The 27,049-nt window shown below is 34.0% G+C and overlaps 2 protein-coding genes across 5 annotated transcripts; one reads left to right on the top strand and one right to left on the bottom strand.

Moving 5' to 3' along the window:
- Positions 1-6,398: 6,398 nt before the first annotated feature.
- On the bottom strand, positions 6,399-8,802 carry ND-B22 (NADH dehydrogenase (ubiquinone) B22 subunit). Its single transcript, XM_089708613.1, has 3 exons — positions 8,609-8,802; positions 8,012-8,154; positions 6,399-6,655 (listed from the first exon to the last, which is right to left on the bottom strand). The coding sequence occupies exons 1-3, from the start codon at positions 8,704-8,706 to the stop codon at positions 6,462-6,464; spliced, it is 435 nt and encodes a 144-aa protein (XP_089564739.1). The 5' UTR covers positions 8,707-8,802; the 3' UTR covers positions 6,399-6,461.
- A 5,669-nt stretch (positions 8,803-14,471) lies between these two features.
- On the top strand, positions 14,472-26,761 carry LOC149479178 (uncharacterized). Of its 4 annotated transcripts, none has more exons than XM_089708916.1 (8): positions 14,472-14,585; positions 14,842-15,026; positions 15,182-15,302; positions 17,256-17,402; positions 19,811-19,996; positions 21,759-21,868; positions 24,212-24,376; positions 26,600-26,761. In XM_089708916.1, the coding sequence occupies exons 2-8, from the start codon at positions 14,868-14,870 to the stop codon at positions 26,711-26,713; spliced, it is 1,002 nt and encodes a 333-aa protein (XP_089565042.1). In that variant the 5' UTR covers positions 14,472-14,585; positions 14,842-14,867; the 3' UTR covers positions 26,714-26,761. The 4 variants fall into 4 exon arrangements, with proteins under 4 accessions (XP_089565042.1, XP_089565043.1, XP_089565044.1 ...); XM_089708917.1 differs by having other exon boundaries at positions 14,478-14,585; positions 14,810-15,026; XM_089708915.1 differs by lacking the exon at positions 14,472-14,585 and having other exon boundaries at positions 14,618-15,026.
- The last annotated feature ends 288 nt before the right edge of the window (positions 26,762-27,049 follow it).

Below are 27,049 nucleotides of genomic sequence, written 5' to 3'. Positions count from 1 at the left end.
TCCTCGATACAAAAAATATACGATCAGTACGCAACATTATATACACAATACAATATATGCATTTTAATAATAGATTTCAAAACAGCAATACAATAATAATATAAACGCGAGCAATGGAAAGACGCCGCGCTTACTCCGAAACATACACGATTAGTCCGCATGCGTACTGGCGCTGTATATTTTGGAGCGCTATTCTTTACTTACTTCACTACAAAGTATACGCGAGTATTTGCGTACTGCTGTTGTATAGATTGGAAGAACTTTGTAAAAAAGTTATTTCCAAACTATACGTGATTAGTTTCACACCGTTGCGTACTGGCCTTGTATAGTTTGTAAAGACGCGTATTCGTACATAATGGTACAAAATAAGAACGATAACTTTTGAGGTTCGCCAATTTTAACCCTTAATAGGGCAAAGGCCAATTGATTACCACCTCAGTTTATTGAACTTAAACCAAGGATCGTTTTAAGCATGATTTCAAAAATTCATCTTTTGGAAGGTGTAAATAGCGTATAAACTTTTATTAGACCTGGCAATAACGTAACTGAAAAAGTTTACAAACTACCAACAATTAAAAAAAAAGTATCGAAAAAATTTGAAAATTGGAGGTATGTGGTTGCGTTAGTTATAATTTTGTTCTAAAAAGATTCCGGTAAGTGGTTTTGTGATATTTGGTAGCATTATTGAATATGTTTAGCTGCATGACTGTTATAGTAAATTTTGAAATGAAGTTTGTACTATTCAGAAAATCATTGTAAACTCGGTGGTAAAACTTATACCATTGCCTGGTTACACCGACATACTATAGTATTTGGTGGTTATATAGTTACCATTACCCTTCTCGCAATTGCTATTTCAGAAAATGTCGAATACTAACATCAAGAAAAAGAAGCTTTCGGACACTGCAATCCAGAGAATTTTAGAAGGAAATCCCTCCGATATTGAAAGCAGCGACTTAAGTATCTCGGAAGAACCACTTTGGGGCACTACTAGCGTCCAAGATTACGATGATGATGTTTCGCCAGGTCTGTCACGAATATCTGGTCAAGAGCCTGAATTGGATATAATCGAAAATTTTGTAGACCTTCCTGGGCCACGTGTTTCGGTGGAATTTATAGAAAGTGCTGAACTGCTGAGTGAAGAACCGGTGATAGAAGTTAGTACGCAAAATGATAATGATTCGGACGTCTTTGTTGGCGCTTTTCCTGAATCTTATCAACCGACTTCAGCTCTGTCTGACTTAGCCCAGCATAATGAAGCACCCAGTAATACACTTAGTAGTACCCATTCGTGTAGCACAAAATGGGTCATATAAGATTCCAAGGCATAGCATCCCAAAGTGCTAACTGTAAATATGCGCGTTTGGCTCGGAGTCTAATAGATGGATTCACATGCAAAAAAAGAACAACAAGTATTATTTTCAAGAATAAACAAGGTGGGAATTTTGGAGTACCCGCTGAAATCAGACGCTCTTCTGTACCACACTACCCAGAAAACCAGGAAAAATTTACTAGATGTCGATTATGTAGCACGAAAAGCATTCAAAAACGATCGAGAATTATTTGTAACATCTGCAAAGTAGCTTTATGTGCTACACCATGCTTCAAAAGCTTTCATATTGCTCCAGAAGAAGGAGAAGCTAGGGACTGTAGCAGCTCTAGTTCTTGTACCTTGACGGGCTAAGGTCAAATAATTACCACCCAATTTTCGCGTACTTATGATTATATATTCTTAGATTTTCTTGAATACGATTAAAATAGGTCCTAATATACGAATAAATAATAACACAAAAGCTGTTTTTTTAATATTTTTTACCTCCGCCCTATTAAGGGTTAATATAAATTTAAATAATATAATTAATATAAATAATATATAATTTTAATAATGACAACAAAATTAAATAGATCAAAACCAACAAAATACTGTATAATTATTATTTTTCTATCAACTGCAATGAGTGAAAATTAACATTATGACGTCACACGCGTTCGGGTGACGCTTCGGGAGTTGTCGGTGTGTCTTCGGTACTACTTCGGTTTGTATGACCGAAGTTTACTTTGTGAAGACTCTTTTGCTGTAAAGTCACGATTGTGAGTTGAGTAGAGTCTCATTCTCCGCGCCCCGGCCCCCGCGTGTCCCGCCGGGTATCACGTACGTGTCGGTTCACACAAGGCTTGTTTTAACCTTGAATGAAACTGATTACTGATTATTAAAATTATACTCGACCTATGTACTTTGCTTCTATATTTATCTTAAATATATTCTAAGATAACAAAGATATTGTATCTGAGGATATTAATTAACTTTAGTATTCTGTAATCTGTATTGAATTTATTAATTTGATGTAGATATTTTATCTAGGTGACTACTGAGTACTGACACATACTGACTAGGTAGGTATTGTTCAATAATCTTTAGTAATTGTTACCTTTTTTAAAACCAGCCAAGTGCGATGGGAAGTACCTTTGGAGGTTTTGATTCCCTTGCAAGTAGTTGCGAGTTTCAGAATAGGTATGCGGCTTTAATTGCTTTAATTTTGTTTCCGATTGCGTTGACATAGAATTTGAATTTTATTACAGCTTAAAGGTATAATAATAATTATTAGGGATGGGCCGAAGTTCGTTTCACATTCGGTTTAACCGAAATTCGGCACATTAAACCGAATTTCGTCATTCGGCCGAAGTTCGAATTCGGTTCAATCCACATTCGGCCCATCACTAATAATTATTATAGACCTGAATTTTTGATGTCAATATACTTGTACATATTATATTTAATACACGTAGGCGTTCATGAGTTCGGTCGGTTTCCGTTTTTACCTTTTGATGTTCGGATATATAATAGGTAATTCGTCACAAATAAAAGTAGTAAGTTTACGGATATTTATATTATTTTGAAGGCGGTTTATATTTTAAGATACGTAGTTATATTATTATCTACTTATAATAGTTACTGTAATTAGGTATATTGTAATGTTTTCAAATCTTTTTTTTTTAGTAATCTTTTTATTGAGGCTTTACAATTTTTATATGATTCTAAGCTCTAATAGACTAGAGTAGATAATTTTTGAAACAAAAAAAAATCGCAGTCGGATGAAACCCATTAGAAAAGGAGGGGAATATGATAAAAATGTAAGGAAAAATAAATTACGGTCAATCCGAGTTCGGAAAGTGGGAGGGGGGAGCTTTTAAGAGAAAAAAATGGTCTCTCTCGATTTCCGACAAAACTACAAGTCCTACGGAAAAAAGTTCAATGGCAAAGTTGTAGGTAATAAAAGGATCTACAACTTTTGTATTCACAATTTTTTCACATAACCTCAAAATTTAGGTGAAAAATTCTTAAAACCAAATTTTTGGTTTTTTATTTTTATCTACTTCAAAATTTATTGTTTTTCTACGAAATTTGGTGAAAATATACTTTATTATGTCCCAAATACACTGTAATTTATTTGATTGAAAATATTTATTTTTTCGCCTTATTTTGAATTAATACCAAAAAAACAACCTAATTTTCAATCGAAAAGTCACCCGTCAAAATATCAGCTTTTTTTCAAAAACTTGGGGTGCCTTTTATTCATTGAAATCTCTACTTTCATATGGTGTAAAAAAAAATAAACACCACCATAGTAAATGTTCTCAGGAAATGCATACAAACAGTGTGAAAACAGAGCTTTTACTAAATCAGGCACACTTCTCGAACTACCTGAAATGTTTTTATCGACATCATTTTGCTTTTGAATATGCTGTAAAATATTAAACTTAGAACAGATAATTATTTTTCTTTTGAAATATTACCGAAAAGCCGATACAAGAGAAGATATAGAGTTCGAGAAGTGTGCCTGATTTAGTAAAAGCTCATTATCACACTGTTTGTATGCATTTCCTGAGAACATTTACTATGGTGGTGTTTATTTTTTTTTTACATCATATGAAAGTAGAGATTTCAATGAATAAAAGGCACCCCAAGTTTTTGAAAAAAGCTGATATTTTGACGGGTGACTTTTCGATTGAAAATTAGGTTGTTTTTTTGGTATTAATTCAAAATAAGGCGAAAAAATAAATATTTTCAATCAAATAAATTACAGTGTATTTGGGACATAATAAAGTATATTTTCACCAAATTTCGTAGAAAAAAAATAAATTTTGAAGTAGATAGAAATAAAAGACCAAAAACTTGGTTTTTTGAATTTTTCACCTAAATTTTGAGGTTATGTGAAAAAATTGTGAATACAAAAGTTGTAGATCCTTTTATTACCTACAACTTTGCCATTGAACTTTTTTCCGTAGGACTTGTAGTTTTGACGGAAATCGAGAGAGACCATTTTTTTCTCTTAAAAGCTCCCCCCTCCCACTTCCCGAACTCGGATTGACCGTAATTTATTTTTCCTTACATTTTTATCATATTCCCCTCCTTTTCTAATGGGTTTCATCCGACTGCGATTTTTTTTATCTTTTCATTATTTTTAAAGGCTTCTACCCCAGTCTATAACTAAAGCTTAAAATATTCTTCATTTATAGACGCTACTTAGACCGGGAGATACTGACACAAAATTTCGAGTCATTTGTAACAGGATGGCGGTTCTACAGGGTTCTTAGTACGCAATGACAAAAAGAAAAATGATGGTGTGAACGCTGGTACCGGCGGCTTAGTCGCGTGTGCGTTAGTCGAACTCGTCGGAAAATAGCGAAAGTCAAACGATTTGTAACAGTATGGCACTTATTTTTCCTGGAAGTTTGAGGATCAAAGAATATAAATACAAAATTTCAAAGATCTAGGTGTTGGAAATCTTCACTTATATAAATTAATACTAAATTAATTTTTCAAGTATGACAGCACTTTTTCCCCCTACTAGAAGTATGGCAAATATAATAATGGTCACATTTTATCAAATACTCTCCAAAAATCCAAATGCAATACTGGTACAAAAAGTTTGGCGAAATAAAAAAATTTTGCAGATTTTCGGCGGTATGGCGACCATTTGGAATCGTCCGAAAAGTATGGCATGGCGATTTTCGTAAATGGCTGCACGACGATGGTTACCTGTGCAAAAGTTAGCCTGGTACAAATGGTTGAATAATTGTTTTATTTAAATCAACATATTCGCGTCGGTATGGCGGGCTGTAAGTCACACCGGAAAAGTATGGCATGACACTACCGCCTACTTCTTTTTTATGGGCTATCGGTAAATACTAAAATTTTTGTGTTACAAATCGTTTGACTTTCGCTATTTTTCCGACGAGTTCGGCTAACGCCCACGAGACTAAACCACCGATACCAGCGATCACATCATCATTTTTCTTTTTATCATTGCGTACTAAGACCCCTGTAGAACCGCCATCCTGTTACAAATGACTCGAAATTTTCTGTCAGTATCTCCCGGTCTAACTAGTTAACTACTATATATATTTTCTTCTCAACAATTTTCAAGCATGGAAGTCTGCCATTGTTTTTTTGAAGTGAAACTTCTTTATCGGGTTTGGAAAAAAAATTTAGTGTAACGTTACGCGTGACATTTTTCCGTTACGCGCCATCTTTTTCTTATCCCTACCACGCGTGATTCGACGTATTTCTGTAAAGTTGCATATAGTAAATTATTTTTTGAAAAATAAGGTCATAAAGATATAAAAGAAGTTTCACTTCTTACGTGTGTACACTAGTACACGCACACATACTAACTAGATATACAAATGTGTTACGTTCGATCATTGAATGTAATTGTAAATCTTTTTAATTAATGAGGAATGTAAAATATAGTTATTGTAGGTAGTGATTGAATCTTCGATCGTATCAAGAGTTATCGCAAGTCATTAATTCCCTATCATGATAAAAGCGATGTACAGCGATTGCCAGTGGGCTGTGGGCTGTGGGCAGCGGCGGCGACGTCCAGTGAGTAGTGACCACACAACGATCGGGGACATGCGACAACACTGCTGCAGAGCGCAGACGACAGCCCGTGCAAACTGCATTGTGTCAATGTAAATTCACAAAAAAATGCATAAATAGCATAGACGTCATAATATTATGTTGTATATGGAAACCTAAATTTGTGAAACCCAGTTATACTACCTACCTAATATGGGAACTACATAATATCTAAACCAAGATGGTACTAAAAGTTTTTTTTACTATTTAAAAGTATAAGTAACTAAGTAATGCTTTTCTTTTATTTCACATTTTTTTAAATATTTAAATATACAAGTTACCTATATTTTCCGTAAATGTAAGCAATTGGTAATTAAGTATGATCTATAATATCATTGAAATTTTGACTCCCATTTATTTTTTATTTTATCCTTTTTTGTGAATTATTTTTCTTACAGATTGCTTTGAAATGTAGGTTGAAATGTTATATTTAATGATCTAAGGTCGTGACAGATTGGAGATGAAATCAAAGAACTTTTCCTTTCAACAACTATTTAATCGGGTATTAATGTAACTATAAATCGTTGGAGTGCGGCGCTCAGTGGTGCTTGTCCTGCGCGTCCTGCTTGCCGAACTCCTTCTCCCAGAGCGCGACGAACTCCTTCTTGCGCTCCTCGCGGCGGCGGAAGTACTCGGGGTACTGCGCCTTCTCGAGCGGGTGCCAGTAGTCCAGCACCCAGTCGGGCGGCGTCACCACGCGGTTGTGCGCCACACCGCCCACGCTGTTCGGGACTGCGCAAACGATTCCATTATAAGCTATACTAATATTATAAAGTTGAAGAGTTTGTTTGAACGCCCTAATCTCAGGAACTACTGGTCCGATTTACAAAATTCTTTCGGTGTTAGATAGCCCATCTATCGAGGAAGGCTATAGGGTTCGCTAAGACCAAAAGGAGCGGAGCCATGCGGGTGAAACCATAAAGCGCAGCTAGACACTTTATACTATATTACGTCCTATAAACTGAGCGGTTTGTCCCAGCTTTGCCCGTTGTATTTTTGACACTCAGGGATCATAATCATATCAAAAGGTCAAATAATTTTTGATATTGGTCTAGTAGTTCCTGAGGTTAATGCATTCAGACAAACAAACACTTCAACTATAGAGAGTGAAATATCTTCTATGGTCCCTGAAGGAGAAATACTGGAGATGGCTGGCTGAAAGGGAACATTCCTTTATTTTTTTAAATTATTAGATCTGCATTCAAAATAATATATTAAAAATACCATGCGCGGGTATCGACCAAAAAATAAATACATTCCAATCCAAACAATGTTAAAAATAGGTCTTACATTTGTCTTTTCTACAAAATATTATTGGTATCATATTTAATATTTATTATTTAGAACTAATGGGCCTTGATCAACATCTGCAAAAATGTTCAGCAAAATTTAAGCAACGGTAGCACATTTGATAAATCAGATGACCAATATATTTTTTATTCTTTCACGTAAGAACTACTGAACCGATTACAATGAAATTTGGTATATAGGTGAATAAGAATCCAGAATAAGACATGGGCTACTTTTTAACCCGGAAATCTGACAGGAACGGGATCTATGCGGTTTTTCTTTAAAAACGCGGGTGTAGTTTGATAATAATTAAACAAACTACGTATATAGCAACATTCTAGTAAAAGAACAGTTATCAAATCTTTACAAATAAACAATTTTATCAAACATCATATGACTAAAGTATGGTTAACCCATTGAGCCCCAAGCGGCCCGATCGGTCCACGACACAATAGATTTTCTATTGTGTCTGTGGTTCCGGGGCCTGAGTTATTAAAAGGCGCATAATATAAATATATATTATGCGCCTTTATATTTTATATTAAATATTGAGCTATCCAAGACATTCAACTGAATTCAACAAAAGCATAAAGAATATGCAAAGATCCTCTTGATTGATTTATGTTTAAAATTCAAGGAAATTAATAATTTACTTTGCAGTGATATACATAGTTTATGAACCAGGATAACACATGAGCTTTTTCCCACAGGTTTGTCCGAGGGTGAAACCGTGCGACACAGCTAGTCTTATCTATACATATAATTGTTTGTAATGTGTATTCTACATCCACAACTTACACTTCTTAGGAATGGGATGTATGATAGCAAAGAGAGCATCCTCCTCCTCTTGCAGGCGTCGGTTGAACTCCTGCTGGTCCTTTAGTGCCAGGATCTGGTCGAACCTCTCGCGACACAGCACCGCTTGGAAACGGTATACATGCCTGAAATTAGATAACATTTACATTGCATAATCCAAATACCACAAAAATTTTCAACATAACTACACATTTTGTAATCAAATTTATACATATACATCAATAGTACCATAACTGTCATAATCAACATATGAATTACTATATTACTATGACATAAAGATGAAGAAGTTCCATCCTACTTTAAAGTACCTAGACATTTTAGTATTGTGGATAGGTACGTAAAATAACAGCGCGATTAAACTAAAAGGTTATCTATGACTACAAAATGATTATTTCTTCTACCATACATTATATTTAAACTTTAAAATACAAATGAAAGATATCTTACAGAAGTAGATATTAGGAACTGCATTGTTTTCATAATTTATAGCTGTAAAATGGTAGAAAAATAAGATATATATAAAATTACGTAATTAATCAGACGAACTGCAGGATGACAAAGTCTTAAATCAATTCTTACCGTCTATCATAATAGGACTCTAAATTGCGCAGTGTTCTTTTATAAAGGCTACATAGTTTCTGTGTTTGTGTTTTAATTCCTAAAGGTAGAACCGACATTTTTGTAGCGCAGCCCGATTATATTATAATATCGTAATAAATTGTAATTTGTAAATAAAATAAAATCAAACGTCAAAGTCAAACGTCAATAAATATGCATGTGTGCAATATGACATTTTTGACAAGCGTCAAATGATTGTCCGTGTTTTCCAATTACAGCACTAGAGCGCATTATGCGGCATAATGCTTAACGTTGAATGTTCCAACTACAGCAACGCTTCGCACAATCGAGCACTCCTATAAGTAATGCGCGTGAATTGATGCGTGCAATCGATTTATCGTTAGTAATTATTAATTGTTGGAAAAAAATTTAAAGCTTTCGTTTCATTGTAGTTTTTTCGAAATAATCAAAGTTAATTCAAATTGTGTTAAAAAAAATAAATATAAGTATGGATGAAGGTACAAACATTGAAAAAAATGTTAATGAAATAATCAAAATCCAAATTATTTAAAATAACCGTAAATATTTTTCAACCAATTATTATGTATACCACTTTATTTACACATTAATGAGGTTATTGAATATATTTTTTATATATATTATGGAATATTTTTTTTTCAACACTGAACTTAGCGCAACCTGCTGGTGCGTTTCACGTTCCAATTAAGCATCAGCATAATTCGGCATTGTGCGCCACTGAGTCGCATTATGCTCTGTAATTGGAAAACAACCTGTGTGCTTTGCACAGAATCTATACATATAGGGTGTCTTCCGATATGCACTGCGACCACCGATCCGATCCGATATCGGATATCGGAACTCGATAGCCGATATCCGATATCGGAGGGAAGTAAAATGTATGAAATATGTATGTACCTGTCTTTCACATTGTCCGATCCGATATCGGATATCGGAGCCGACACCGATATGCCCGTGAGCTATCGGACGATAATGTTCAGTGTTGCCAACTCAATTTTCGAAAAGGCAGTATACCAACAGCAAAAAAGCACTAGTTTGTGTATTTTCAGTCTTATAGGGCGCTAAATCTTTAAAAAAATTCTTTGCTTTAACCTAAAATCCTTTCTATTAAAAGAAACCTTTTTTTATTAAGAAATCACACATTTAAGTATTTATAGGCATTAAAAATACGATTTATACGGGAGCTATTTTAATTACCGTATTAAAATATACGGCAATTGGCTGAACTGAAGTAAACAAAAATATATTGCGTTCTTAAATTCAAATGTCTATCTTCGAAAATATTAGTGTCTATCATCTTTATTTTAACTCATTCTGCCTCGCTCCTCCTCCTACTTGGATGTTGGTTGTGCTCTGTGGTTGTGCTGTTTATTGTATTGTTGTCATTGAGTGCTTTGTTTTTAACCGACTTCAAAAAAAGGAGGAGATTTCACACCGATTTTATTTTTATTTTGAATTAACAACAAAGAATATTTGAAAACTCTTAATTCTAAAATAATTGCTTATGACAATAAAATAATTTATGTATTTACTTACGGGAAATTACAACAATCATATTATAAAATATATATTTGAACGGGTGACAATATTATTTACAGTGTAATAAGAAAAAGAATAGAAAATGTGAACAAAGATTGTATCACTTAATAAATTTATCATAGGTACTACATGAACTTTTATAAATGTATATTAAATGACTAGGTACGTCTTGTTAAAAATACATAATTAATAGATTTTGAAAGTTATTTACTGATACATAATATGTATTACTAAAACTATTAACTAATACTAGGTTGTAGTAGGTATTGATATAAATTTATTTAATTTATAATGTGTTAACTAACATCACAGGTTAACATATACAAATGACCGATATCAAAACTATTTAGTAAATAGCACATCTAAATAATATGCAGTAATTAATCATATTAAATCTTTTTTACATTTTACTTTTCTTCTTTTGAAGTTGTTTTTTTTTTACGTAATTATTTTTAATGTATGATAACTATGATCTATCATTTGAATTTTTTTTAATTATACCTTTTTTTATCATTCAATTTAGTTTAGTTTTCTCTAAAAATTTCTGGCAACACTCATGATGATATCGGAAGGATTTTATCGGACAATGTGAAAGGGAAAATTGTATCCGATATCGGATATCGGCTATCGGCGTCCGATATCCGATATCGGATCGGATAATGTGAAAACGCTCTAAGGTGTGACGTCAATTCAGTATACTGTGAAGCCGTTCCTTTATAGCCAGATAAACTGGTTACCTCAGAGCTTAGCCTCAGAGCAATCTGGTTACGATTTAAAACGGAACGCAATCCAGTATACTGTCAGCCGCATTTTTTGACGCAGCATTCAAATGAGTGTATTAAAGTTTTCTAGAACATAAAAATAAACTGTTTTGGAGTACTGTCCAATTAAAAATATTTTAATTAATATTAATTGTAAATTGAATTTATAATATAATAAAAGTAAGTACTTTTTCATAAAAAAGAATAAAAAAGAACTTTCAGCTCGTATTGAACATTTTCAACACAGTCTAATAAAGTTAATTTTTGCAATTCTTCCATTGTTTTATTAATCCAAACTAATTACAGAACTTTAAAATTTTCTGATTATACTGTAGCTTTGTTTATAAGACGTTAGGCACTCGAGTGGTTTTGACTGATCATATTACTTGCTCTGTGGACTGATCACGTGATCAAAGTACTGCGAGTACCTTACCTCGAAAACGCCAGTGCTCACAGTAGAATATGGCGGCGATTAATGACGTCATAAATTTCCCTAGGGTACTGCGGCAGTATACTGGCAGTCCATAACGGAACGAATTTTTCTACAGTGATAGCACTGTGCAGTGGTTGCAGTGCATATCGGAAGACACCCATAATAAATCTGTAGAAGGGTCAATTCTGTACATTGAAAATATTGAAAAAATAAATAGCAGGGGGTGTTACTGGATCGATACCAAACCCGAATATGTGATTAAAAAAAATTTTGTCTGTCTGTCTGTCTGTCTGTCTGTCTGTCTGTGTGTCTGTCTGTATGTGAAGACATCACGTAAAAACTAACGGTTCGATTGAACTTGGTATAATTATACCTTATTATCCTGGGCGTAAAATAGGATACTTTTTATCCTCTAAAAATACGTAGAAAAAAAAAATAATCTTAATTTTTCAGTTTTATCCATAGACGTTGTTCTGTAGAACCGCGAACACACGTTGCGTATTATAGGCCTAACCGTATTTGGGTCCAATAGATATTTATAAGATGTCATTGTCAGAGTTACTCAAAATGGAGAAATAAACCATCCACGCGAAGACCGACATCCACGCGGACGGAGTCGCGGGCGGAAGCTAGTTAATAATATAACAGTTTGTATTTCAAGAAGTATGAAATTTTGTTTTTGCTGTAATTTTAACTACTACAGTGTAAAACTCTATCCATCCTAAAGTTTAAAATAAAACTAAATACATTTGTACTGTGTACCCTAAAAACAATTTAGGATGTCCAAAAAAATAACGCAGATTTTATATTTATATGGAGAGAAAACATGAAGAAGGGGCAATACAGCAGAACAACGTCTGCTGGGTCAGCTAAAACGAATAAACATCACAAAGAATTGCTGAAAAAGCTGCTTGTTTTATTTTAACAGAAATAAATGAATACCTAGGTGAAAATTGAAACTTTTTTGGCAAGATAAAGATACCAAAATCGTGGCCTTACTACATAACGTAAGCCATAACTTGATGGTATTGCCACGACGCGACTTTGAAATTTTACTCTCAGCTGCAGCGCGCCTAAAGAAGTCAAAAAATAATTTGGAAAATCCAAAAGTGCACGCCTCATAATTTTTTTTTAATAAATATTTATTAATTATTATTTTTGTTTATTTAATAACAATTAAACCACATCGAATCAGACCCTGAAAAATGAAAGGGTTCTATTCCTGAGCATACTCAAGCGTAAGAGAAAAAAAAAGACTCGATTAGTAAAGTATTTCGGTCGCTATCGTGTTAACAAGAAAAAGGATCCGCACATACAGACACACGGACGTCCAAGACAGAACTTTTTTAAACTGTTTTTTAACTAGTTTAAATAACAAAAATGACATCAAAAATATCATGAACGTTAAAAATAGTGTTTTTTCTTAATATGTGTGTGTATGTATTATCTTACAAGTGCAATGTATGATACATAAAGACATTTTAAGTTTGAAAAATCAGATGTTTTGCGCGAAGTGACAGTAGTACCCACCTCAACGCTTCGCTTATGAGGCGTGCAATATTATAATATTATGAGCAGGTAGCGTAGCTCGTAGCCTTAGGTATATTATCACAGTACCTATTACAATATTATATTTTCCTACAGTAAGGCAACGCCTTTGATGTCGCGCGATGCCGCCGCCAGTGTAGTTTCTTACGCTGCCACACGAAAATATGCTACGGTTGCAACAAATCCCTACTAATTATAATACCTACCTAAAATAGACCCCTGTGGAACACCAATGTTAATTGACGCACCGCTAGAACGTTCTCCAACAACTACAGTCTGTATCCTATCATGCAGGTATGAGGCTATGAGGTTCTGAATCGATCATTACCAGCTGCTGGCGTTCACTAACTTGTAATCGATTTAAGAGGAGTAATATTGTGCTTCATAAAAGCTACACTATTTGCTACATTGGTACATTTTTGGAATTTGTAAAATATTGAAAATGACTATAAAACTAGTTTATGTTTATATATAAAACCCATCATAAATTACTTGATAAAATCGTTTTACCACGAAACGTCGTTACCTACATTGTAATGAATAATGATGTTTGAGTACCATATCGAATATTACATCTAATGAATAATCACAGTGGCCATCACAATATAGTACTTACCTATAACATACGACGTGGTCATAGTGTAAAGCTGATAACATACATCGATGGATACATCCAACTGTTTTTATAATAATTCTGGTTTTTGATATTTATGTCTGTCCATATATCTCTCGAGGGTCTCGGGAACCTTTTAAATGCATACAAGGTCTCATTTATTTTTTATTATATAGGTACGATGAGAATCAAATCGTGATTGATATGAATTTAAAATAATAATTGGAGATTTGCATTGCCCTTGAGAGATCTATTATAAAGGGGACTAGGGAGGTAGTTTTAGAAAATCACGTAGGTTATATCAAGTAGATAGCTTTTATCTGGCGAACAGGGTCACAGTATGGTTGTGAATAGAGTATTTGTTAAAATATGTGATATTGTAATTACATTAGGCATATTGAAAGATACAATCACAGGATATAATATTATAAGATGAAAGGGATTGTTGAAACATAATCCTGTGGGATGGGTGTGTATATCTGTAGAGCTCTGAGTAGAGTATATCTGTGCAGTGGCAGTGCGGGAGGGAGAATGTGGGAGGAGGAGTGCCAGGTGCGCGGCGCACTGGCGGTGGTGCTGCGCTGCGGGCGCGCGGCGGGAGTGGCGCCGGTGCGACTGGCGCGCGCCGGGGACGGCTACCGAGCCCGCTTCTGCAGCCGCAGCGCTCTCTACGGACGCGTTCTGGTCGCGCTGCTCAGTAAGCGACCGTCTTGCTGGCTCGGCGGAGCGTGCCATAGGAGCACACTTCCTCTCCTTTATATTTCTATGCTTGATACTCTTGACAATTTACATGCACCAAGAGAATATAATGAAGTGTTTAAGACGCTTTTATTAGCTTCACCTGTATGTTTATATGTTTAAGACTCCTTTCGATTCGATTTTGGCGCCACTTTTAACGGACAGAATTTATTCAAATTTTCTACACTCAAGTACTTAAATCTAAATCAAGGACCAGTGACAATACAACAATTTCTTAAATTCATCTTATTATCCTGATAAGGATCGTCAATATTTCTTTGTATAGTAATCGACTTCTTTACATACAATTTTGAGCCACTTTTAATGGTCAGTTTAAATTCAATAAAACAATAAATTAATTATTTTTATTTTTTTTTTACTTTTTAGTTGAATCCTTGACCCTTGTTTTATCTATCTTGACAGCGTGTTTTTTAGGTTTATTTTAATATACTTATTTTTAATGTAGCATTGTTATAACTTTTGAAAGAGAAGTATGACAATGTTATCCATATTTTCATGCATCTCTTTCTCTTCGAACAAAACGGCAACAGTTCCTGAATAAGTTTAGGTTTGTATCCCGTAGCCGTCGACGCCTTGGGTCTCGACATAATGAACCTGGTGGCAATGTACACGAGGTCGGAGCTGGTCAGCAAGATGGACCTGCACCTACCGCAGTCTTTTTTCCTGCTGTTCACGTTCGTTATCAACTCGCTGGCCAATCGGAACTTTGTGTACAGCATGTTCGGATGCCTGACGGTCTTACAGAAGGTTATCTATTTTTTGATATTTTAACCGTCAAGATTTTTGTTCTGATGTTGTACCATACATAAACTTTACTAGACCACTGACCATCTGTTATTTTATTTCAATTTGACATGTAAGAGCATAGCTCACACAAATTAATTTTAAATCTAATTTCCCAGATAAATACTAATTTTAACGTTCGAACAGAGACAAAGCATTCAGTTTTATCAGTAATTATCGTCACTGGATATTGTTTAATACAAATTTGGGATATGAGCCACGAATTCAAATATTGTCAAGGTTAGTTTTTATGTACCATGAAGCTGGTGTTGGAAGGCTATTTTGTATGTTGTGTTTGCTTGTTATTTTGATGTCAGAAGAAATTTACCCAAAAAAGGAAACTTCACGCATTAGTAGCGAGAGTATATTAAACTATACTGTACCGTAACGGCACCAGTCTTGTACAGATTAAGGAAAAAATTGAAGTTTTTTTCAAATTTCTCGTAGGTTTTTTAACTTTATTGGATATTGTTTAGTTATACCTTTAGTTCAATGTTAGTTTAACGTAACCAATGTTAGAAAAAAGATTACAATGCATAAATAATGAAGTTATTTATAAATTATAAAACCACTTTTTTGCACCAGTGTTGGACAGTGAAAAATATAATGATGGACACCCAGTTTTGGACAACATTCAGTTATGAACACCCATTTATGGACTGTACCTAATGTTGTTTCTCCAGTTATTTACACTTGGAGAAGACTTATAGTTATCAATAGAATCTTGAAAATGATGATTGGAATACAATAAATCGGGGATGTATTTATAAAAAATAGTACTTATTAATTATTTTGCATACTTATAATATTTAAAACAGTCTTAATTTCCATTTTCTAGGCAAAAATTGGACAAATGCATCGTTATATACGAGTTATGTCCGTTAAGAAACACCAATATGGTTTTTTTTCTCAATAAGTCAGGGATGAAAAATATAACTAAAAAAAGTACTGCCATTCCATCCATATTGGGACTTCTTATTCTTCGTCATATCACTCTAGGGGGGTAGATGTTACCCGCTTCACGATGTTTCGCCATATCTTTCTGTTTCCTGGTATTCCGCTACATTCGTGAAGTGATCTGAATCCGCCAGCAGCCTTAATCTGATCGGTCCATCGATATGGATTCCAAATTGTAGCATGAGGCAAAAAGCTTTTTTTAAACTGTTGTCAAGATGGCGTGGATGAAATTTAAGCGTGTGTGCTATATTATGGTGGTGGAATTTAGCAGCAGACAACGATCCAAACGGTTCATCAGAGAACTCTCTATGATAGATGCGTTACAATACGCATAAGTATGCGACTTCTCTACGCAGTGATAGAGAATGAAGCCGAGAACGAGTCGCACAGCACATAATGACCACATTGTTCTAAAATATATTCTTCATGTTTAGATAGATATTATGTTGTTGGACCCATTAGTGTAATTTTAACAAAAAATATCAATGTCCATTATAGGAACCAAAGCTGTTTGAAATGGTCGTGATAGGTATATTATTAATCAGAAAGAAAAGACAATACAGAAAAGCGCAGGTAATTAATACCTTTAAAAAAAGTTTATTTTCGACATAATATGTCCATAAATGGATATATCCATAGAATTAAATCCAGTTATGGACACTAATGAATTTTATTTAAACAACATAACCTATCATGATACTAAATCGTGTAATATTTCGTACACTTAACCACTATAAATAAAAGTAATATCAAATTTTGCTGACATTTAAGTATACAAAAATTCTTATAACCAAAATTGTGTCCTCATTTCCTTAAGGATTTTCTTAGTAAAAACGGATTTCTTCGAAACGAGTCGCAGCAACTAAACATAACGTTCTGCCATCTTCAAACGTTTTGGCCGAATAAGATGAAGTGTCGTATTTTGATAGCTTATGAACCAAACTTTTATTTTAAGTATTGCCAAATTATATAACGTTAATTTTTGTCTTAATATTTAAATTTAGTATTTATTTTGTCCATTACTGGATGCTTGTCCACGACTGGTGCCGTTACCTTATGTACATTGTACATTATATAAATTTCCTGTTTTTTAGAATTTTCTATGGGTCTTGGACTGGAAATACTTAAAATACTGGATCGAGCAAGGTTCATTCTTCAAATCGGCTCGGCTCGGCTCAGGGTATCTGTAGAGAATGCTAGGCTTATTAATTTAATCATAGTAATTATAATTTTCAGATGTAGTTGTTGTATATTTGAGATTTATTGCATATTTGAAGTATCCAATGCTGATTGTGATGATGATTCAAGTGGCTCTTCTTTATTTTGAGATTCACAAAGCTTTAGAAGCAATAGCTGAAGATTTGGAGGGGTTGATATATGCAGGTTTAATTTTTTTCTGTTTTTTAGTAAGACTAGCGATCCGCCCCGGCTTCGCACGGGTGCAATGCTGATACTAAATACACTACAGAAAAACTGTGAACGTTGTACCACAGACTAATAATAATATACTACGTGTTGTACATATATAAAAACATAGCGACCCGCACCGCGCCGGGCGGCCAGCCGGTGCCGGCCGCCGCAAACGCTACGTCCCGCAATTTTTAAATCTGTAATACCTTCGAAAATATTCACTTAAATCATACGGTGTAAGGGGCCATATAGATCTATATTAAATGAACAATGTATTCAAGGTATTTAATTGGTTAAGAATTAATGCTGTATTGGTTAAAATCGCTTCGAAAATTAGCCATTATTTGTCGTAAAAAGTAAATGACAAAAAAAAGTTATTGTGGGTTATCCATAAGAGATAGACATATACCACCACGGACTTTTCTGTAGACCTTTTCAATGTGTATAATACTTGGTACATTATTTTGATAAAACTCGTAGGGTTCAGCCTGCGTTTGCAATGTAAGCGGAAAAAAATGTAATTTTTTACGACATCACATTAGAAACCTCAAAAATAACAGTACTTCTTCACTATTTGATGGATGTTATTATACATATAAACCTTCCTCTTGAATCACTCTATCAATAAAAAAAAAACCGGATCAAAATCCGTTGCGTAGTTTCAAAGATTTAAGCGTACAAAGGGACATAGGGATATAGGGACATAGGGACAGAGAAAGCGACTTTGTTTTATACTATGTAGTGATGATGAAGTGAAAGTACACGGCAACGTAATCCATCATTCTTAACATTTACATACAATAAAGTCCCCTGTTACACCTGCAAGGTCCCTTGTTTGAAAGTTATCGTGTAGGTACCTACTCCTGAGCTAAATAACTCACTGGACAATATTCATTATTATATTATAATAACTAGCTTACCGCCCGCGGCTTCGCCCGCTTTGTCTAAAACCTAATAAATTATGTACTAAAACCTTCCTCTTGAATCACTCTATCTACTAAAAAAAACCGCATCAAAATCCGTGGCGTAGTTTTAAAGATTTAAGCATACAAAGGGACATAGGGAAATAGGGACAGAGAAAGCGACTTTATTTTATACTATGTAGTGATGCCAAAACAAAACTTAGATAATAGAAATATTAAATCAAGAATTATTGGAATTTATCTATACTTCTATACTAATATTATAAAGAGGAAAGGTTTGTATGTATGTATGTATGGTTTTCACGCATAAACTACTGAACCGATTATAATGAAATTTAGCACACATATAAAGGGTAACTTAGATTAACACATAGGATAGGTTTTATCCCGGAAATACCACGGGAACGGGAACTATGCGGGTTTTCCTTTGAAAACGCGGGCGAAGACGCGGGCGAAAAGCTAGTATTGTATATGTTACCGGAAATGTATGTAATCCGTCATTGTATACAATTCCTAAAATCGCACGGAAATGTGTGAAATAAATTATTTTATACACATTTCCTAAATAGCTATCGGAAATGTAAAACATTTAAGATATTGATATGTCGCAGGCTAATTGTATATAATCTGGCCGTTTACAAACGGCCGGCATTTTGTAGTAACTATGCCGATAATTCGTAATCAGAAATTTTTGGTTTGGATAAGGGGGTGGGTTAGGTTAGGTTCGTGTTTTTTAAAACTACACAGAAATAGGAGCCCCACGAAGTGGGGCTCCGTCGGCTCGCGACCGTCTTTTTGTAGAATTTTTGAAAAAGAAGAATTTTCGGCTTATTAAAACAGCTAGCCGTAATGTAATACGGCGGATTATACAATCCGACTGCGCCAAATATACGCGGGGACAGCGGGACGAGGGGACTGATTACTTGCCAAATGAAAATTTGATTTTATAAGAATAAATATAAGTTTATTTTGTGATATTTACGTTAAAAAATAGATAGTTGATTTTTAAAATGTTAATTAGTAAGATAATAATATGAAAATAATATTATTACAATTTTACGGTATGACTGTTACCCGATTGTATCAATAAGAGCTATAATAAAAAAAAACAACAACGTTTTTTATTACAGAAAGCATTTACTTTACACATTTCCTAATACGATATTGGAATTGTATACAATTCCTAGGAAGATAATACATTTCCTAGGATATCTGTGCATTAAATAGTTTTTTAAACAATATTTTATACATTTCCTAAATGGTATCGGAATTGTACACATTTCCTAGGAATTGTATACAATTCCTTGATTTCATACATTTCCGGTAATATATAAGTATATGTATGCATTATGTAATTCCCAAATGTGGACTTTTCTTTTGTCTTTGTTGTTTCTAGCAACAATTAGTTTAATGATAAATAAGACAATACAAGTATGTACCTGTGGTATAAAATTTTAGCGGATGATAACAAGGAGGAAGCTAAGCGCTGTCTCCGGGAGCTGAACCGTCGCTTCCTGACCGTTTGTGACGTCAGCACTCAGATGAACAAACACACGGGCCTCTTCTGTGTCATAGTATTCGTTTTTAACATCCTTACCATGATAGACACGAGCTCTTATATTGCAATGCATTTCATTAAAAATGGTAATTAATCAATTTCTGTCAAAGGTTGTACGTACCTATATAAATTACTAGTCCGCCTTGTTTGGCATAATTGGCATTCGGGCATATTGAGTCTGATAAATTTTCGTGTTCCAGTATCCACGTAAATGTATTACTCCGCTGTGTCCGCCGCTACGTAGAACGGTCCTTGGGGCAAATTCACCCATCTGCATCGGCAGATTATCTTAATCCCTAAACGAATACAGTGATCTAATAGATATAAATGCAGACAGTGTGGTTAAGTTCTATAATGCTTCTCTCAAATATTTCAAGGAAAAAGAATTGTACTAAAATAATTGTTTTATTTATTTTATTGTAATTTTTATTATATTGTTGTTATTGATATTTTTTTTTAATTTTAATATTGTAATTATTTAATTGAATGACGATTTAATTTTTAATATGAATATGAATTGTTTACGCTGTCTATAAATAGTTTTTTTTTTATGTTTGTCAAACTATATTTTTGTGTAGGTAGATATGTATTATTAAAATTGAATTTTTGTGTCGGTTTTTATAATATAATTTGAATGCCGATGTTATTTTAATATGAATGTTTACATTGCTGATAAATATATATTATGTGTTTCGAACTTTATTTCTATATAGATATTATTGATATAACAAAAATGAATTTTTATGTATATTAATTTGATATTTTTAAATTGTAATTTTGTGTGCCGATTTTATTTTAATATGACTGACATTATTATTATTATTTTTTTTAAATGTTTTATTGATAATTTCTTAAATGTTATTTTGTGATAGTTATTGCACGCCTCATAAGCGAAGCGTTGAGGTGGGTACTACTGTCACTTCGCGCAAAACATCTGATTTTTCAAACTTAAAATGTCTTTAGTATCATACATTGCACTTGTAAGATAATACATACACACACATATTAAGAAAAAACACTATTTTTAACATTCATGATATTTTTGATGTCATTTTTGTTATTTAAACTAGTTAAAAAACAGTTTAAAAAAGTTCTGTCTTGGACGTCCGTGTGTCTGTATGTGCGGAGGATTTTCTTGTTAACACGATAGCGACCGAAATACTTTACTAATCGAGTCTTTTTTTTTCTCTTACGCTTGAGTATGCTCAGGAATAGAACCCTTTCATTTTTCAGGGTCTGATTCGATGTGGTTTAATTGTTATTAAATAAACAAAAATAATAATTAATAAATAATTATTAAAAAAATTATGAGGCGTGCACTTTTGGATTTTCCAAATTATTTTTTTTTTGTTCTTAAATCATAACCGTTTTTTAAAAGCATGTGGTGTTAGCCTATAATTAATTGTTGCATTTGATATGTTTAATTGTATTTTCGTTGTATGTCTATAATTAGTGTTAACAATTGTTGGCTATCCTTCTTAAATAAATAAATAATGTCAGCTAATGTTATCTAATATTATATTAATATTATAACACTGTATCCTGCGTGGATACAGTGTATTGTTTTATATGATATTGTTAGATCTAACTTTTGATTTAAATATTTTTGTGGATGAATAGCTGTTGTCACTATTTCCTGTCCGAACATGTTTAGCTGTCGAATAGGTACTATAAGCCGCTTTCCTTTGAATCGTGGCGCATTCGTGCAATAAGCATCTATATTTTACAAAGATAATTTCTAGATATAAAAGCCGCGGCGTGAGTCGTGACAACGCACTTGGCGTTGCGACTTGCGGCTCTTTCTACAAAAGGCAGGGCGACACTTATAAATTATAATATATTTTACAGGATACAAGATTGCTGACTGGTGGTACATATCGCGCCATTTAGTCTGGTTCACGCAAGAGGTGTTCAGGCCCATACTATTCTATGAAGCATTTCATCAAATCAACAATGAGGTAACTCTAGCTACATTTGCGAATTCTAAAGACGTTTCAACTACCTATCTATAATTACCTACCTATCTATAACATTGTGTTTGTCTTTTAAAAGTTTTAAATAAATAAAAGGGAGCGTGTTTGCCTAGCACACGTGTCAGAAGTGAAACTTCTTTGGCAAGATTCAAAGAAACCAAAATCGTTACCTTACTCCATGACGGTATTGTAATGAAGCGACCTTGAAATTTTACTCAATGCGACTAAAGAAATTTCACTTAAAAAAATGGCGATATAAAGTAGGCAGTTTTCAAAACAAATCTCTTTTCCCGATTAATTTATGTGCAATATAGACAAAAGAAATTTTCTAACACTATCTCGTTACATTCTTCCTCAAATCATCTTTACTACATAGTATAAAACAAAGTCGCTTTTTCTGTCCCTATGTCCCTTTGTATGCTTAAATCTTTAAAACTACGCAACGGATTTTGATGCGGTTTTTTTTTAATAGATAGAATGAGTTAAGATGAAGGTTTTTGTATATGATTTATTAGGTTTTAGACAAAGCGGACGAAGCCGCGGGTGCGCTTATAAAGGCGAAAGTTTGTAAGTATGGATGTATGGATGTTTGTTACTCTTTCACGCAAATACTACTGAATCGATTACAATGAAATTTATCACACATATAGAAGGTAACTTGGATTAACACATAGGATAGGTTTTATCCCGGAAATCCCACGGAAACGGGAACTATGCGGGTTTTTCTTTGAAATATAATATATAAAACGGTAAAATATATAATATAATATTGGATATATAAAACGATCATATCTCAACATGACGTCTCATTAATGCAATCAGATTTGGATAGAATTGTAGAGTGGTGCATTGACAATAATATGGTTCTGAATGCTGAGAAATGTTTCTTAATTATGTTAACCCGGAGAAAGATACGTACATCAGCAATTTATACTATGTATAAACAAAGATATTGTGTGTGAATGTAATGAAATCCGTGACTTAGGGGTTCTTATTGATAGTGAATTAAAATTTTGTTCTCATGTTAATACAGTTGTAAAAAAATCGTCTCAAATGTTAGGCTTTTTAAAAAGAAATACCAAATCATTTAGTGTAAAAACGAAACTGTCTCTTTTTAATTCATTAGTACGATCCCAACTAGAATACGCCAGTGTGGTTTGGAGTCCCCTCTATTCAGTGCATTCTCAACGTATTGAAAATATTCAACGTAAGTTCACCCGGCACATTGCGTTTATCTCTCAAGGTATTATATCTCATAGAAATCCTTACGACACCCGATTAGCGTTCTTCAATATGATATCTCTTCGTAATCGTAGGCAACAAAGGGATATCTTGTTTTTATACAAAATAATTAGAGGTATTATTGTATGTCCACAAATATCTGCGATAAACCACTTTTATCGTGACAAAACCAAACGTTTATCTCGAGAAAAAAAGAGCGCCAAAAGCGATGGCCAAAAGTGGTTTATCGCAGATAAAACCAAAACTAAAAGTAATTATACAAAATGCTCTGACAAATATCTTGCAAATGTTTTAATATAATTGTTTATGAAAAAAAAATCATAATAAGTATTACCATGTCAAGTAGAAAACGTAAAAGTGTGAAAATTAGAGCTAACTTGGCGATTTTTTTTTATCGAGTAAATTTTAATATTTTATGTTTTTGATTAAACAGAATCGTTGAACATATCATCTAGTTTGATATATATTTTATTTTTTAGATTTGGTCTAGAATATTACACGTATCATCTAATAGAAAATTGGTAATTTTGCTTTATACGCACCCTTAATGTTTTTTGTGCATCTCAGCCTAATTTGGTGGATATTTGCTTTGATTCGTATAATTTTTTTTCTAAATATATTGTTAATTACTTTAAATATAGTTACGATAGTCATAACAATAAATTAACATAAGAAACGCTATGTTGATTTAGTTGGTACAATTTAAGTAAGTTTATGATATTCTAAATGAATTGTCCTTACCTATAATTGGTAGATACATCCTTTCCATTTATATACTTCTAGATTTAAGCTTGCAATGATTTATATGTATTTACTGTTGGTTTGGCTTAATAAATAAATAAATAAATAAATAAAAAACGCGGGCGAAGCCGCGGGCGGAAAGCTAGTAACTTATAAGCTATAGTTGCCGCGAACAACCATCGCAAAGTGTGGTAGGTATAATATGGTTATAAAATTTATAAAATCTCCCATTCTCAAATCTCCTGGAAAACTTACTTGATACAGCTATATAGCAACTGACTAGACAATTCTGAAGTTAACATCATTCAATTCTCTATTAGTAATTGTTTCAAATATGATCCACAGAAAACAAAAATAAAGTATATAATGGCCAAAGTGATGTACCAGTGGACGGGCTGCGGCGAGCTGCTGTGCGAGGAGCTGGAGCTGGGCGCGCAGCAGCTGCTGGCGCACGCCGCGCCCGTCGCACCGTTCGGCATGCTGCACTACTCGCGCGCGCTGCTGCTCACTGTGAGTTGTGTACCTGTGCGCGCGGTATATACTGCGCGCGCAGCAGCTGCTGGCTATCTCAAGCCGAGCAGAGCGCGGCACTCTGCGCTTGGCCCGTTACTAACACGTCATGTAATGCCAGTCCTATGTGAGCTTCGTTTTAAGTCGTGAAACAGTAAATTATTACTAAATTGATACTGTATACTACCCGTTCGCTTCGAGTTGGCCGTCGATGACCGTTACAAAATGACGTCACAGGCACATCAACTGATACCGTGGACAAAAAAAATAATAACACTCCGCAAAATAAAATAACAAAAACAGTTCGTATTATTACTTACTACAGCGATTTCCTCGCTAATAGCAGTAAAAAACTATATAAAAGTTAGCAATAATAATCAAACTTAACAAAACGATCAAATAACATAACCAAAAACAACGGGAGCGATATACAGGGTGTCCCAAAAAGTAGTGATGAACGGAAGCTGGAAGGTAGAGGACCTAGAGGGCTATCCGAATCACCCCCATGAATGTTATGCGATTTTTCGTATTTTCGGAGTTATGACGTTTTTTTCAATTTTTCACCTATCGCCGAGTACGATGATATTTTCACTCATGGTGACGTCAATTATTATTGCGGAAGGTGCTTGATTTTTTTTTGTGTGCTAAGCTGAAAGATAGGCCAATTCAGTACGGTAACATTTACTATCTTTAGATCTTTGAATGGAATAAAAAAAAGAATTAAATGCTAAGAAAGATAAAATTGCCCAGTATGTTCTCCACTTCAAGGGCCCGTAAAAAAATAAAATCACATAAAAAAAGTTTTCCGTTTGGCTTTTAAAAACTTGCTCTATCTATCAGGTAGCTACCCTGCAAATTTCATTTTATTATTCAGAAGGCTTCAATCGAAAAATTGAAATCTAAATGAGGTAAGCGCAAAAATTGAATTAACATGATGATTAATAAAAACAAATTAAAACCAATAACAAGATGTTTAATTACCAAAAATGTTTAAAATGACCCCGCTATTGCTCAGTGCAAGTGCGACATCACCGTAAAAAGTTGTCTTTTAAATGTCTGAATGCCCTTTTATCATTTTTAATGGTTTCTTCTGCTACTATGAATTTCCAGGTTTTTTCGTCCAAATTGTGGCAGTCTCTTGTCTTTGTAGTATCCCCACGGAAACAAATCAATAGGGTTTATGACCGGGGACCGTCGAGGCCAGGCTAAAGGGCAAAGATACCCTGAAAGATGGATTGGTCGTTGCAGCCTGCGCATGCGCTGGTGACGCCTGCCTTAAAGCCTGGCCTGCACGTTCCCTCAACCTAAACCCCATTGATTTGTTTCAATGGGGATACTAAAAAGACCTCGGCTACTTGAGAGAATGCCACAATTTGGACGAAATAACCCGGAAATTCATAGTAGCAGAAGAAACCATTAAAAATGATAAAAGGGCATTCAGACATTTAAAAGACAACTTTTTACGGTGATATCGCACTTGCATTGAGCAACAGCGGGGTTATTTTAAAAATTTCTGGTAATTAAACACCTATTTATGGGTTTTCATTTGGTTTTAATGATAATCATGTTAATAAAATTTTTGCACTTACCACATTTAGATTTCAATTTTTCGAATGAAGCCTTCTGAATAATAAAATGAAATTTTTAGGGTAGCTACCTGATAGATAGAGCGAGTTTTTAAAAGCCAAATGGAAAACTTTTTTCATGTGATTTTATTTTCTTATGAGCCCTTGAAGTTGTGAACATACTGGGTATTTTTATCTTTCTTGGCATTTAATTCTTTTTTTTATTCCATTCGAAGATCTAACGATAGTAAATGTTACCATAATGAATTGGCCTATCTTTCAGCTTACCACACAAAAAAAATCAAGCATCTAGCGCAATAAGTCACGTCACCATAAATAAAAATCTCATCGTACTCAGCGATAGATGAAAAATTGAAAAAAATGTCATAACTCCGAAAATACGAAAAATCACATAAAATACATGGGGGTGATTCGGATAGCCCTCTAGGTCCTCTACCTCCCAGCTTCCGTTCATCACTACTTTTTGGGACACCCTGTATACAGTATATTAGTGACGGACGGGCGCACCGCGCACGTGATAGCGTTGCTGTCGGTACTGACAGGGTCTGCGGTGCGGTGAAGCGGGAAGGGTGGGAGCGGCCAACTCGAGGCGAACGGGTAGTAGTAAATTATTACTAAATTGATTATACTATTCCAGACGTTCAGTATTGTGATGACGTACGCAATTGTGGAGTTGCAGTTCAAGATCGTCAGCGTGCAGCCCTCCAACCAGGATATCCAGCCCTTACCGTTCAACACCACTTTAATATAATTTCGTAACTAATCTTGATTTTATGAGTAATAAAGAAATCATGTTTGACTATTGTTTATTTCATTTTATGCATAATAATTATAATAGATAAAATCGATTGAATGTCCGCCTATCTACATTGTTGCTTTTCAGGGTTCCATACCCAAAAAGGTGAAATAGGATCCTGTTAGGCATTTAAGATTTCCACACTAGGTAACATTTTTATTTGTTGTAACTGTGTTTATCTGTGCTATAAGTGGGGAAATCCTTCATATTTTATCCTACTAATATCATAACTGTAAAAGTTTGTGAGGATGGATGGTTGGATGTTTGTTATTATTTCACGCAAATAATTTT

The sequence above is a fragment of the Colias philodice genome, chromosome 21 (genome assembly GCF_061535455.1).
Source record: "Colias philodice isolate Cphi_HAF_F1 chromosome 21, ilColPhil1 Martin Lab GWU primary, whole genome shotgun sequence".
Taxonomy (NCBI): Eukaryota; Metazoa; Arthropoda; class Insecta; order Lepidoptera; family Pieridae; genus Colias; species Colias philodice.
The sequence above is the reverse complement of the archived record's forward strand: the minus strand, read 5'-3'. Positions and strand labels throughout refer to the sequence as shown.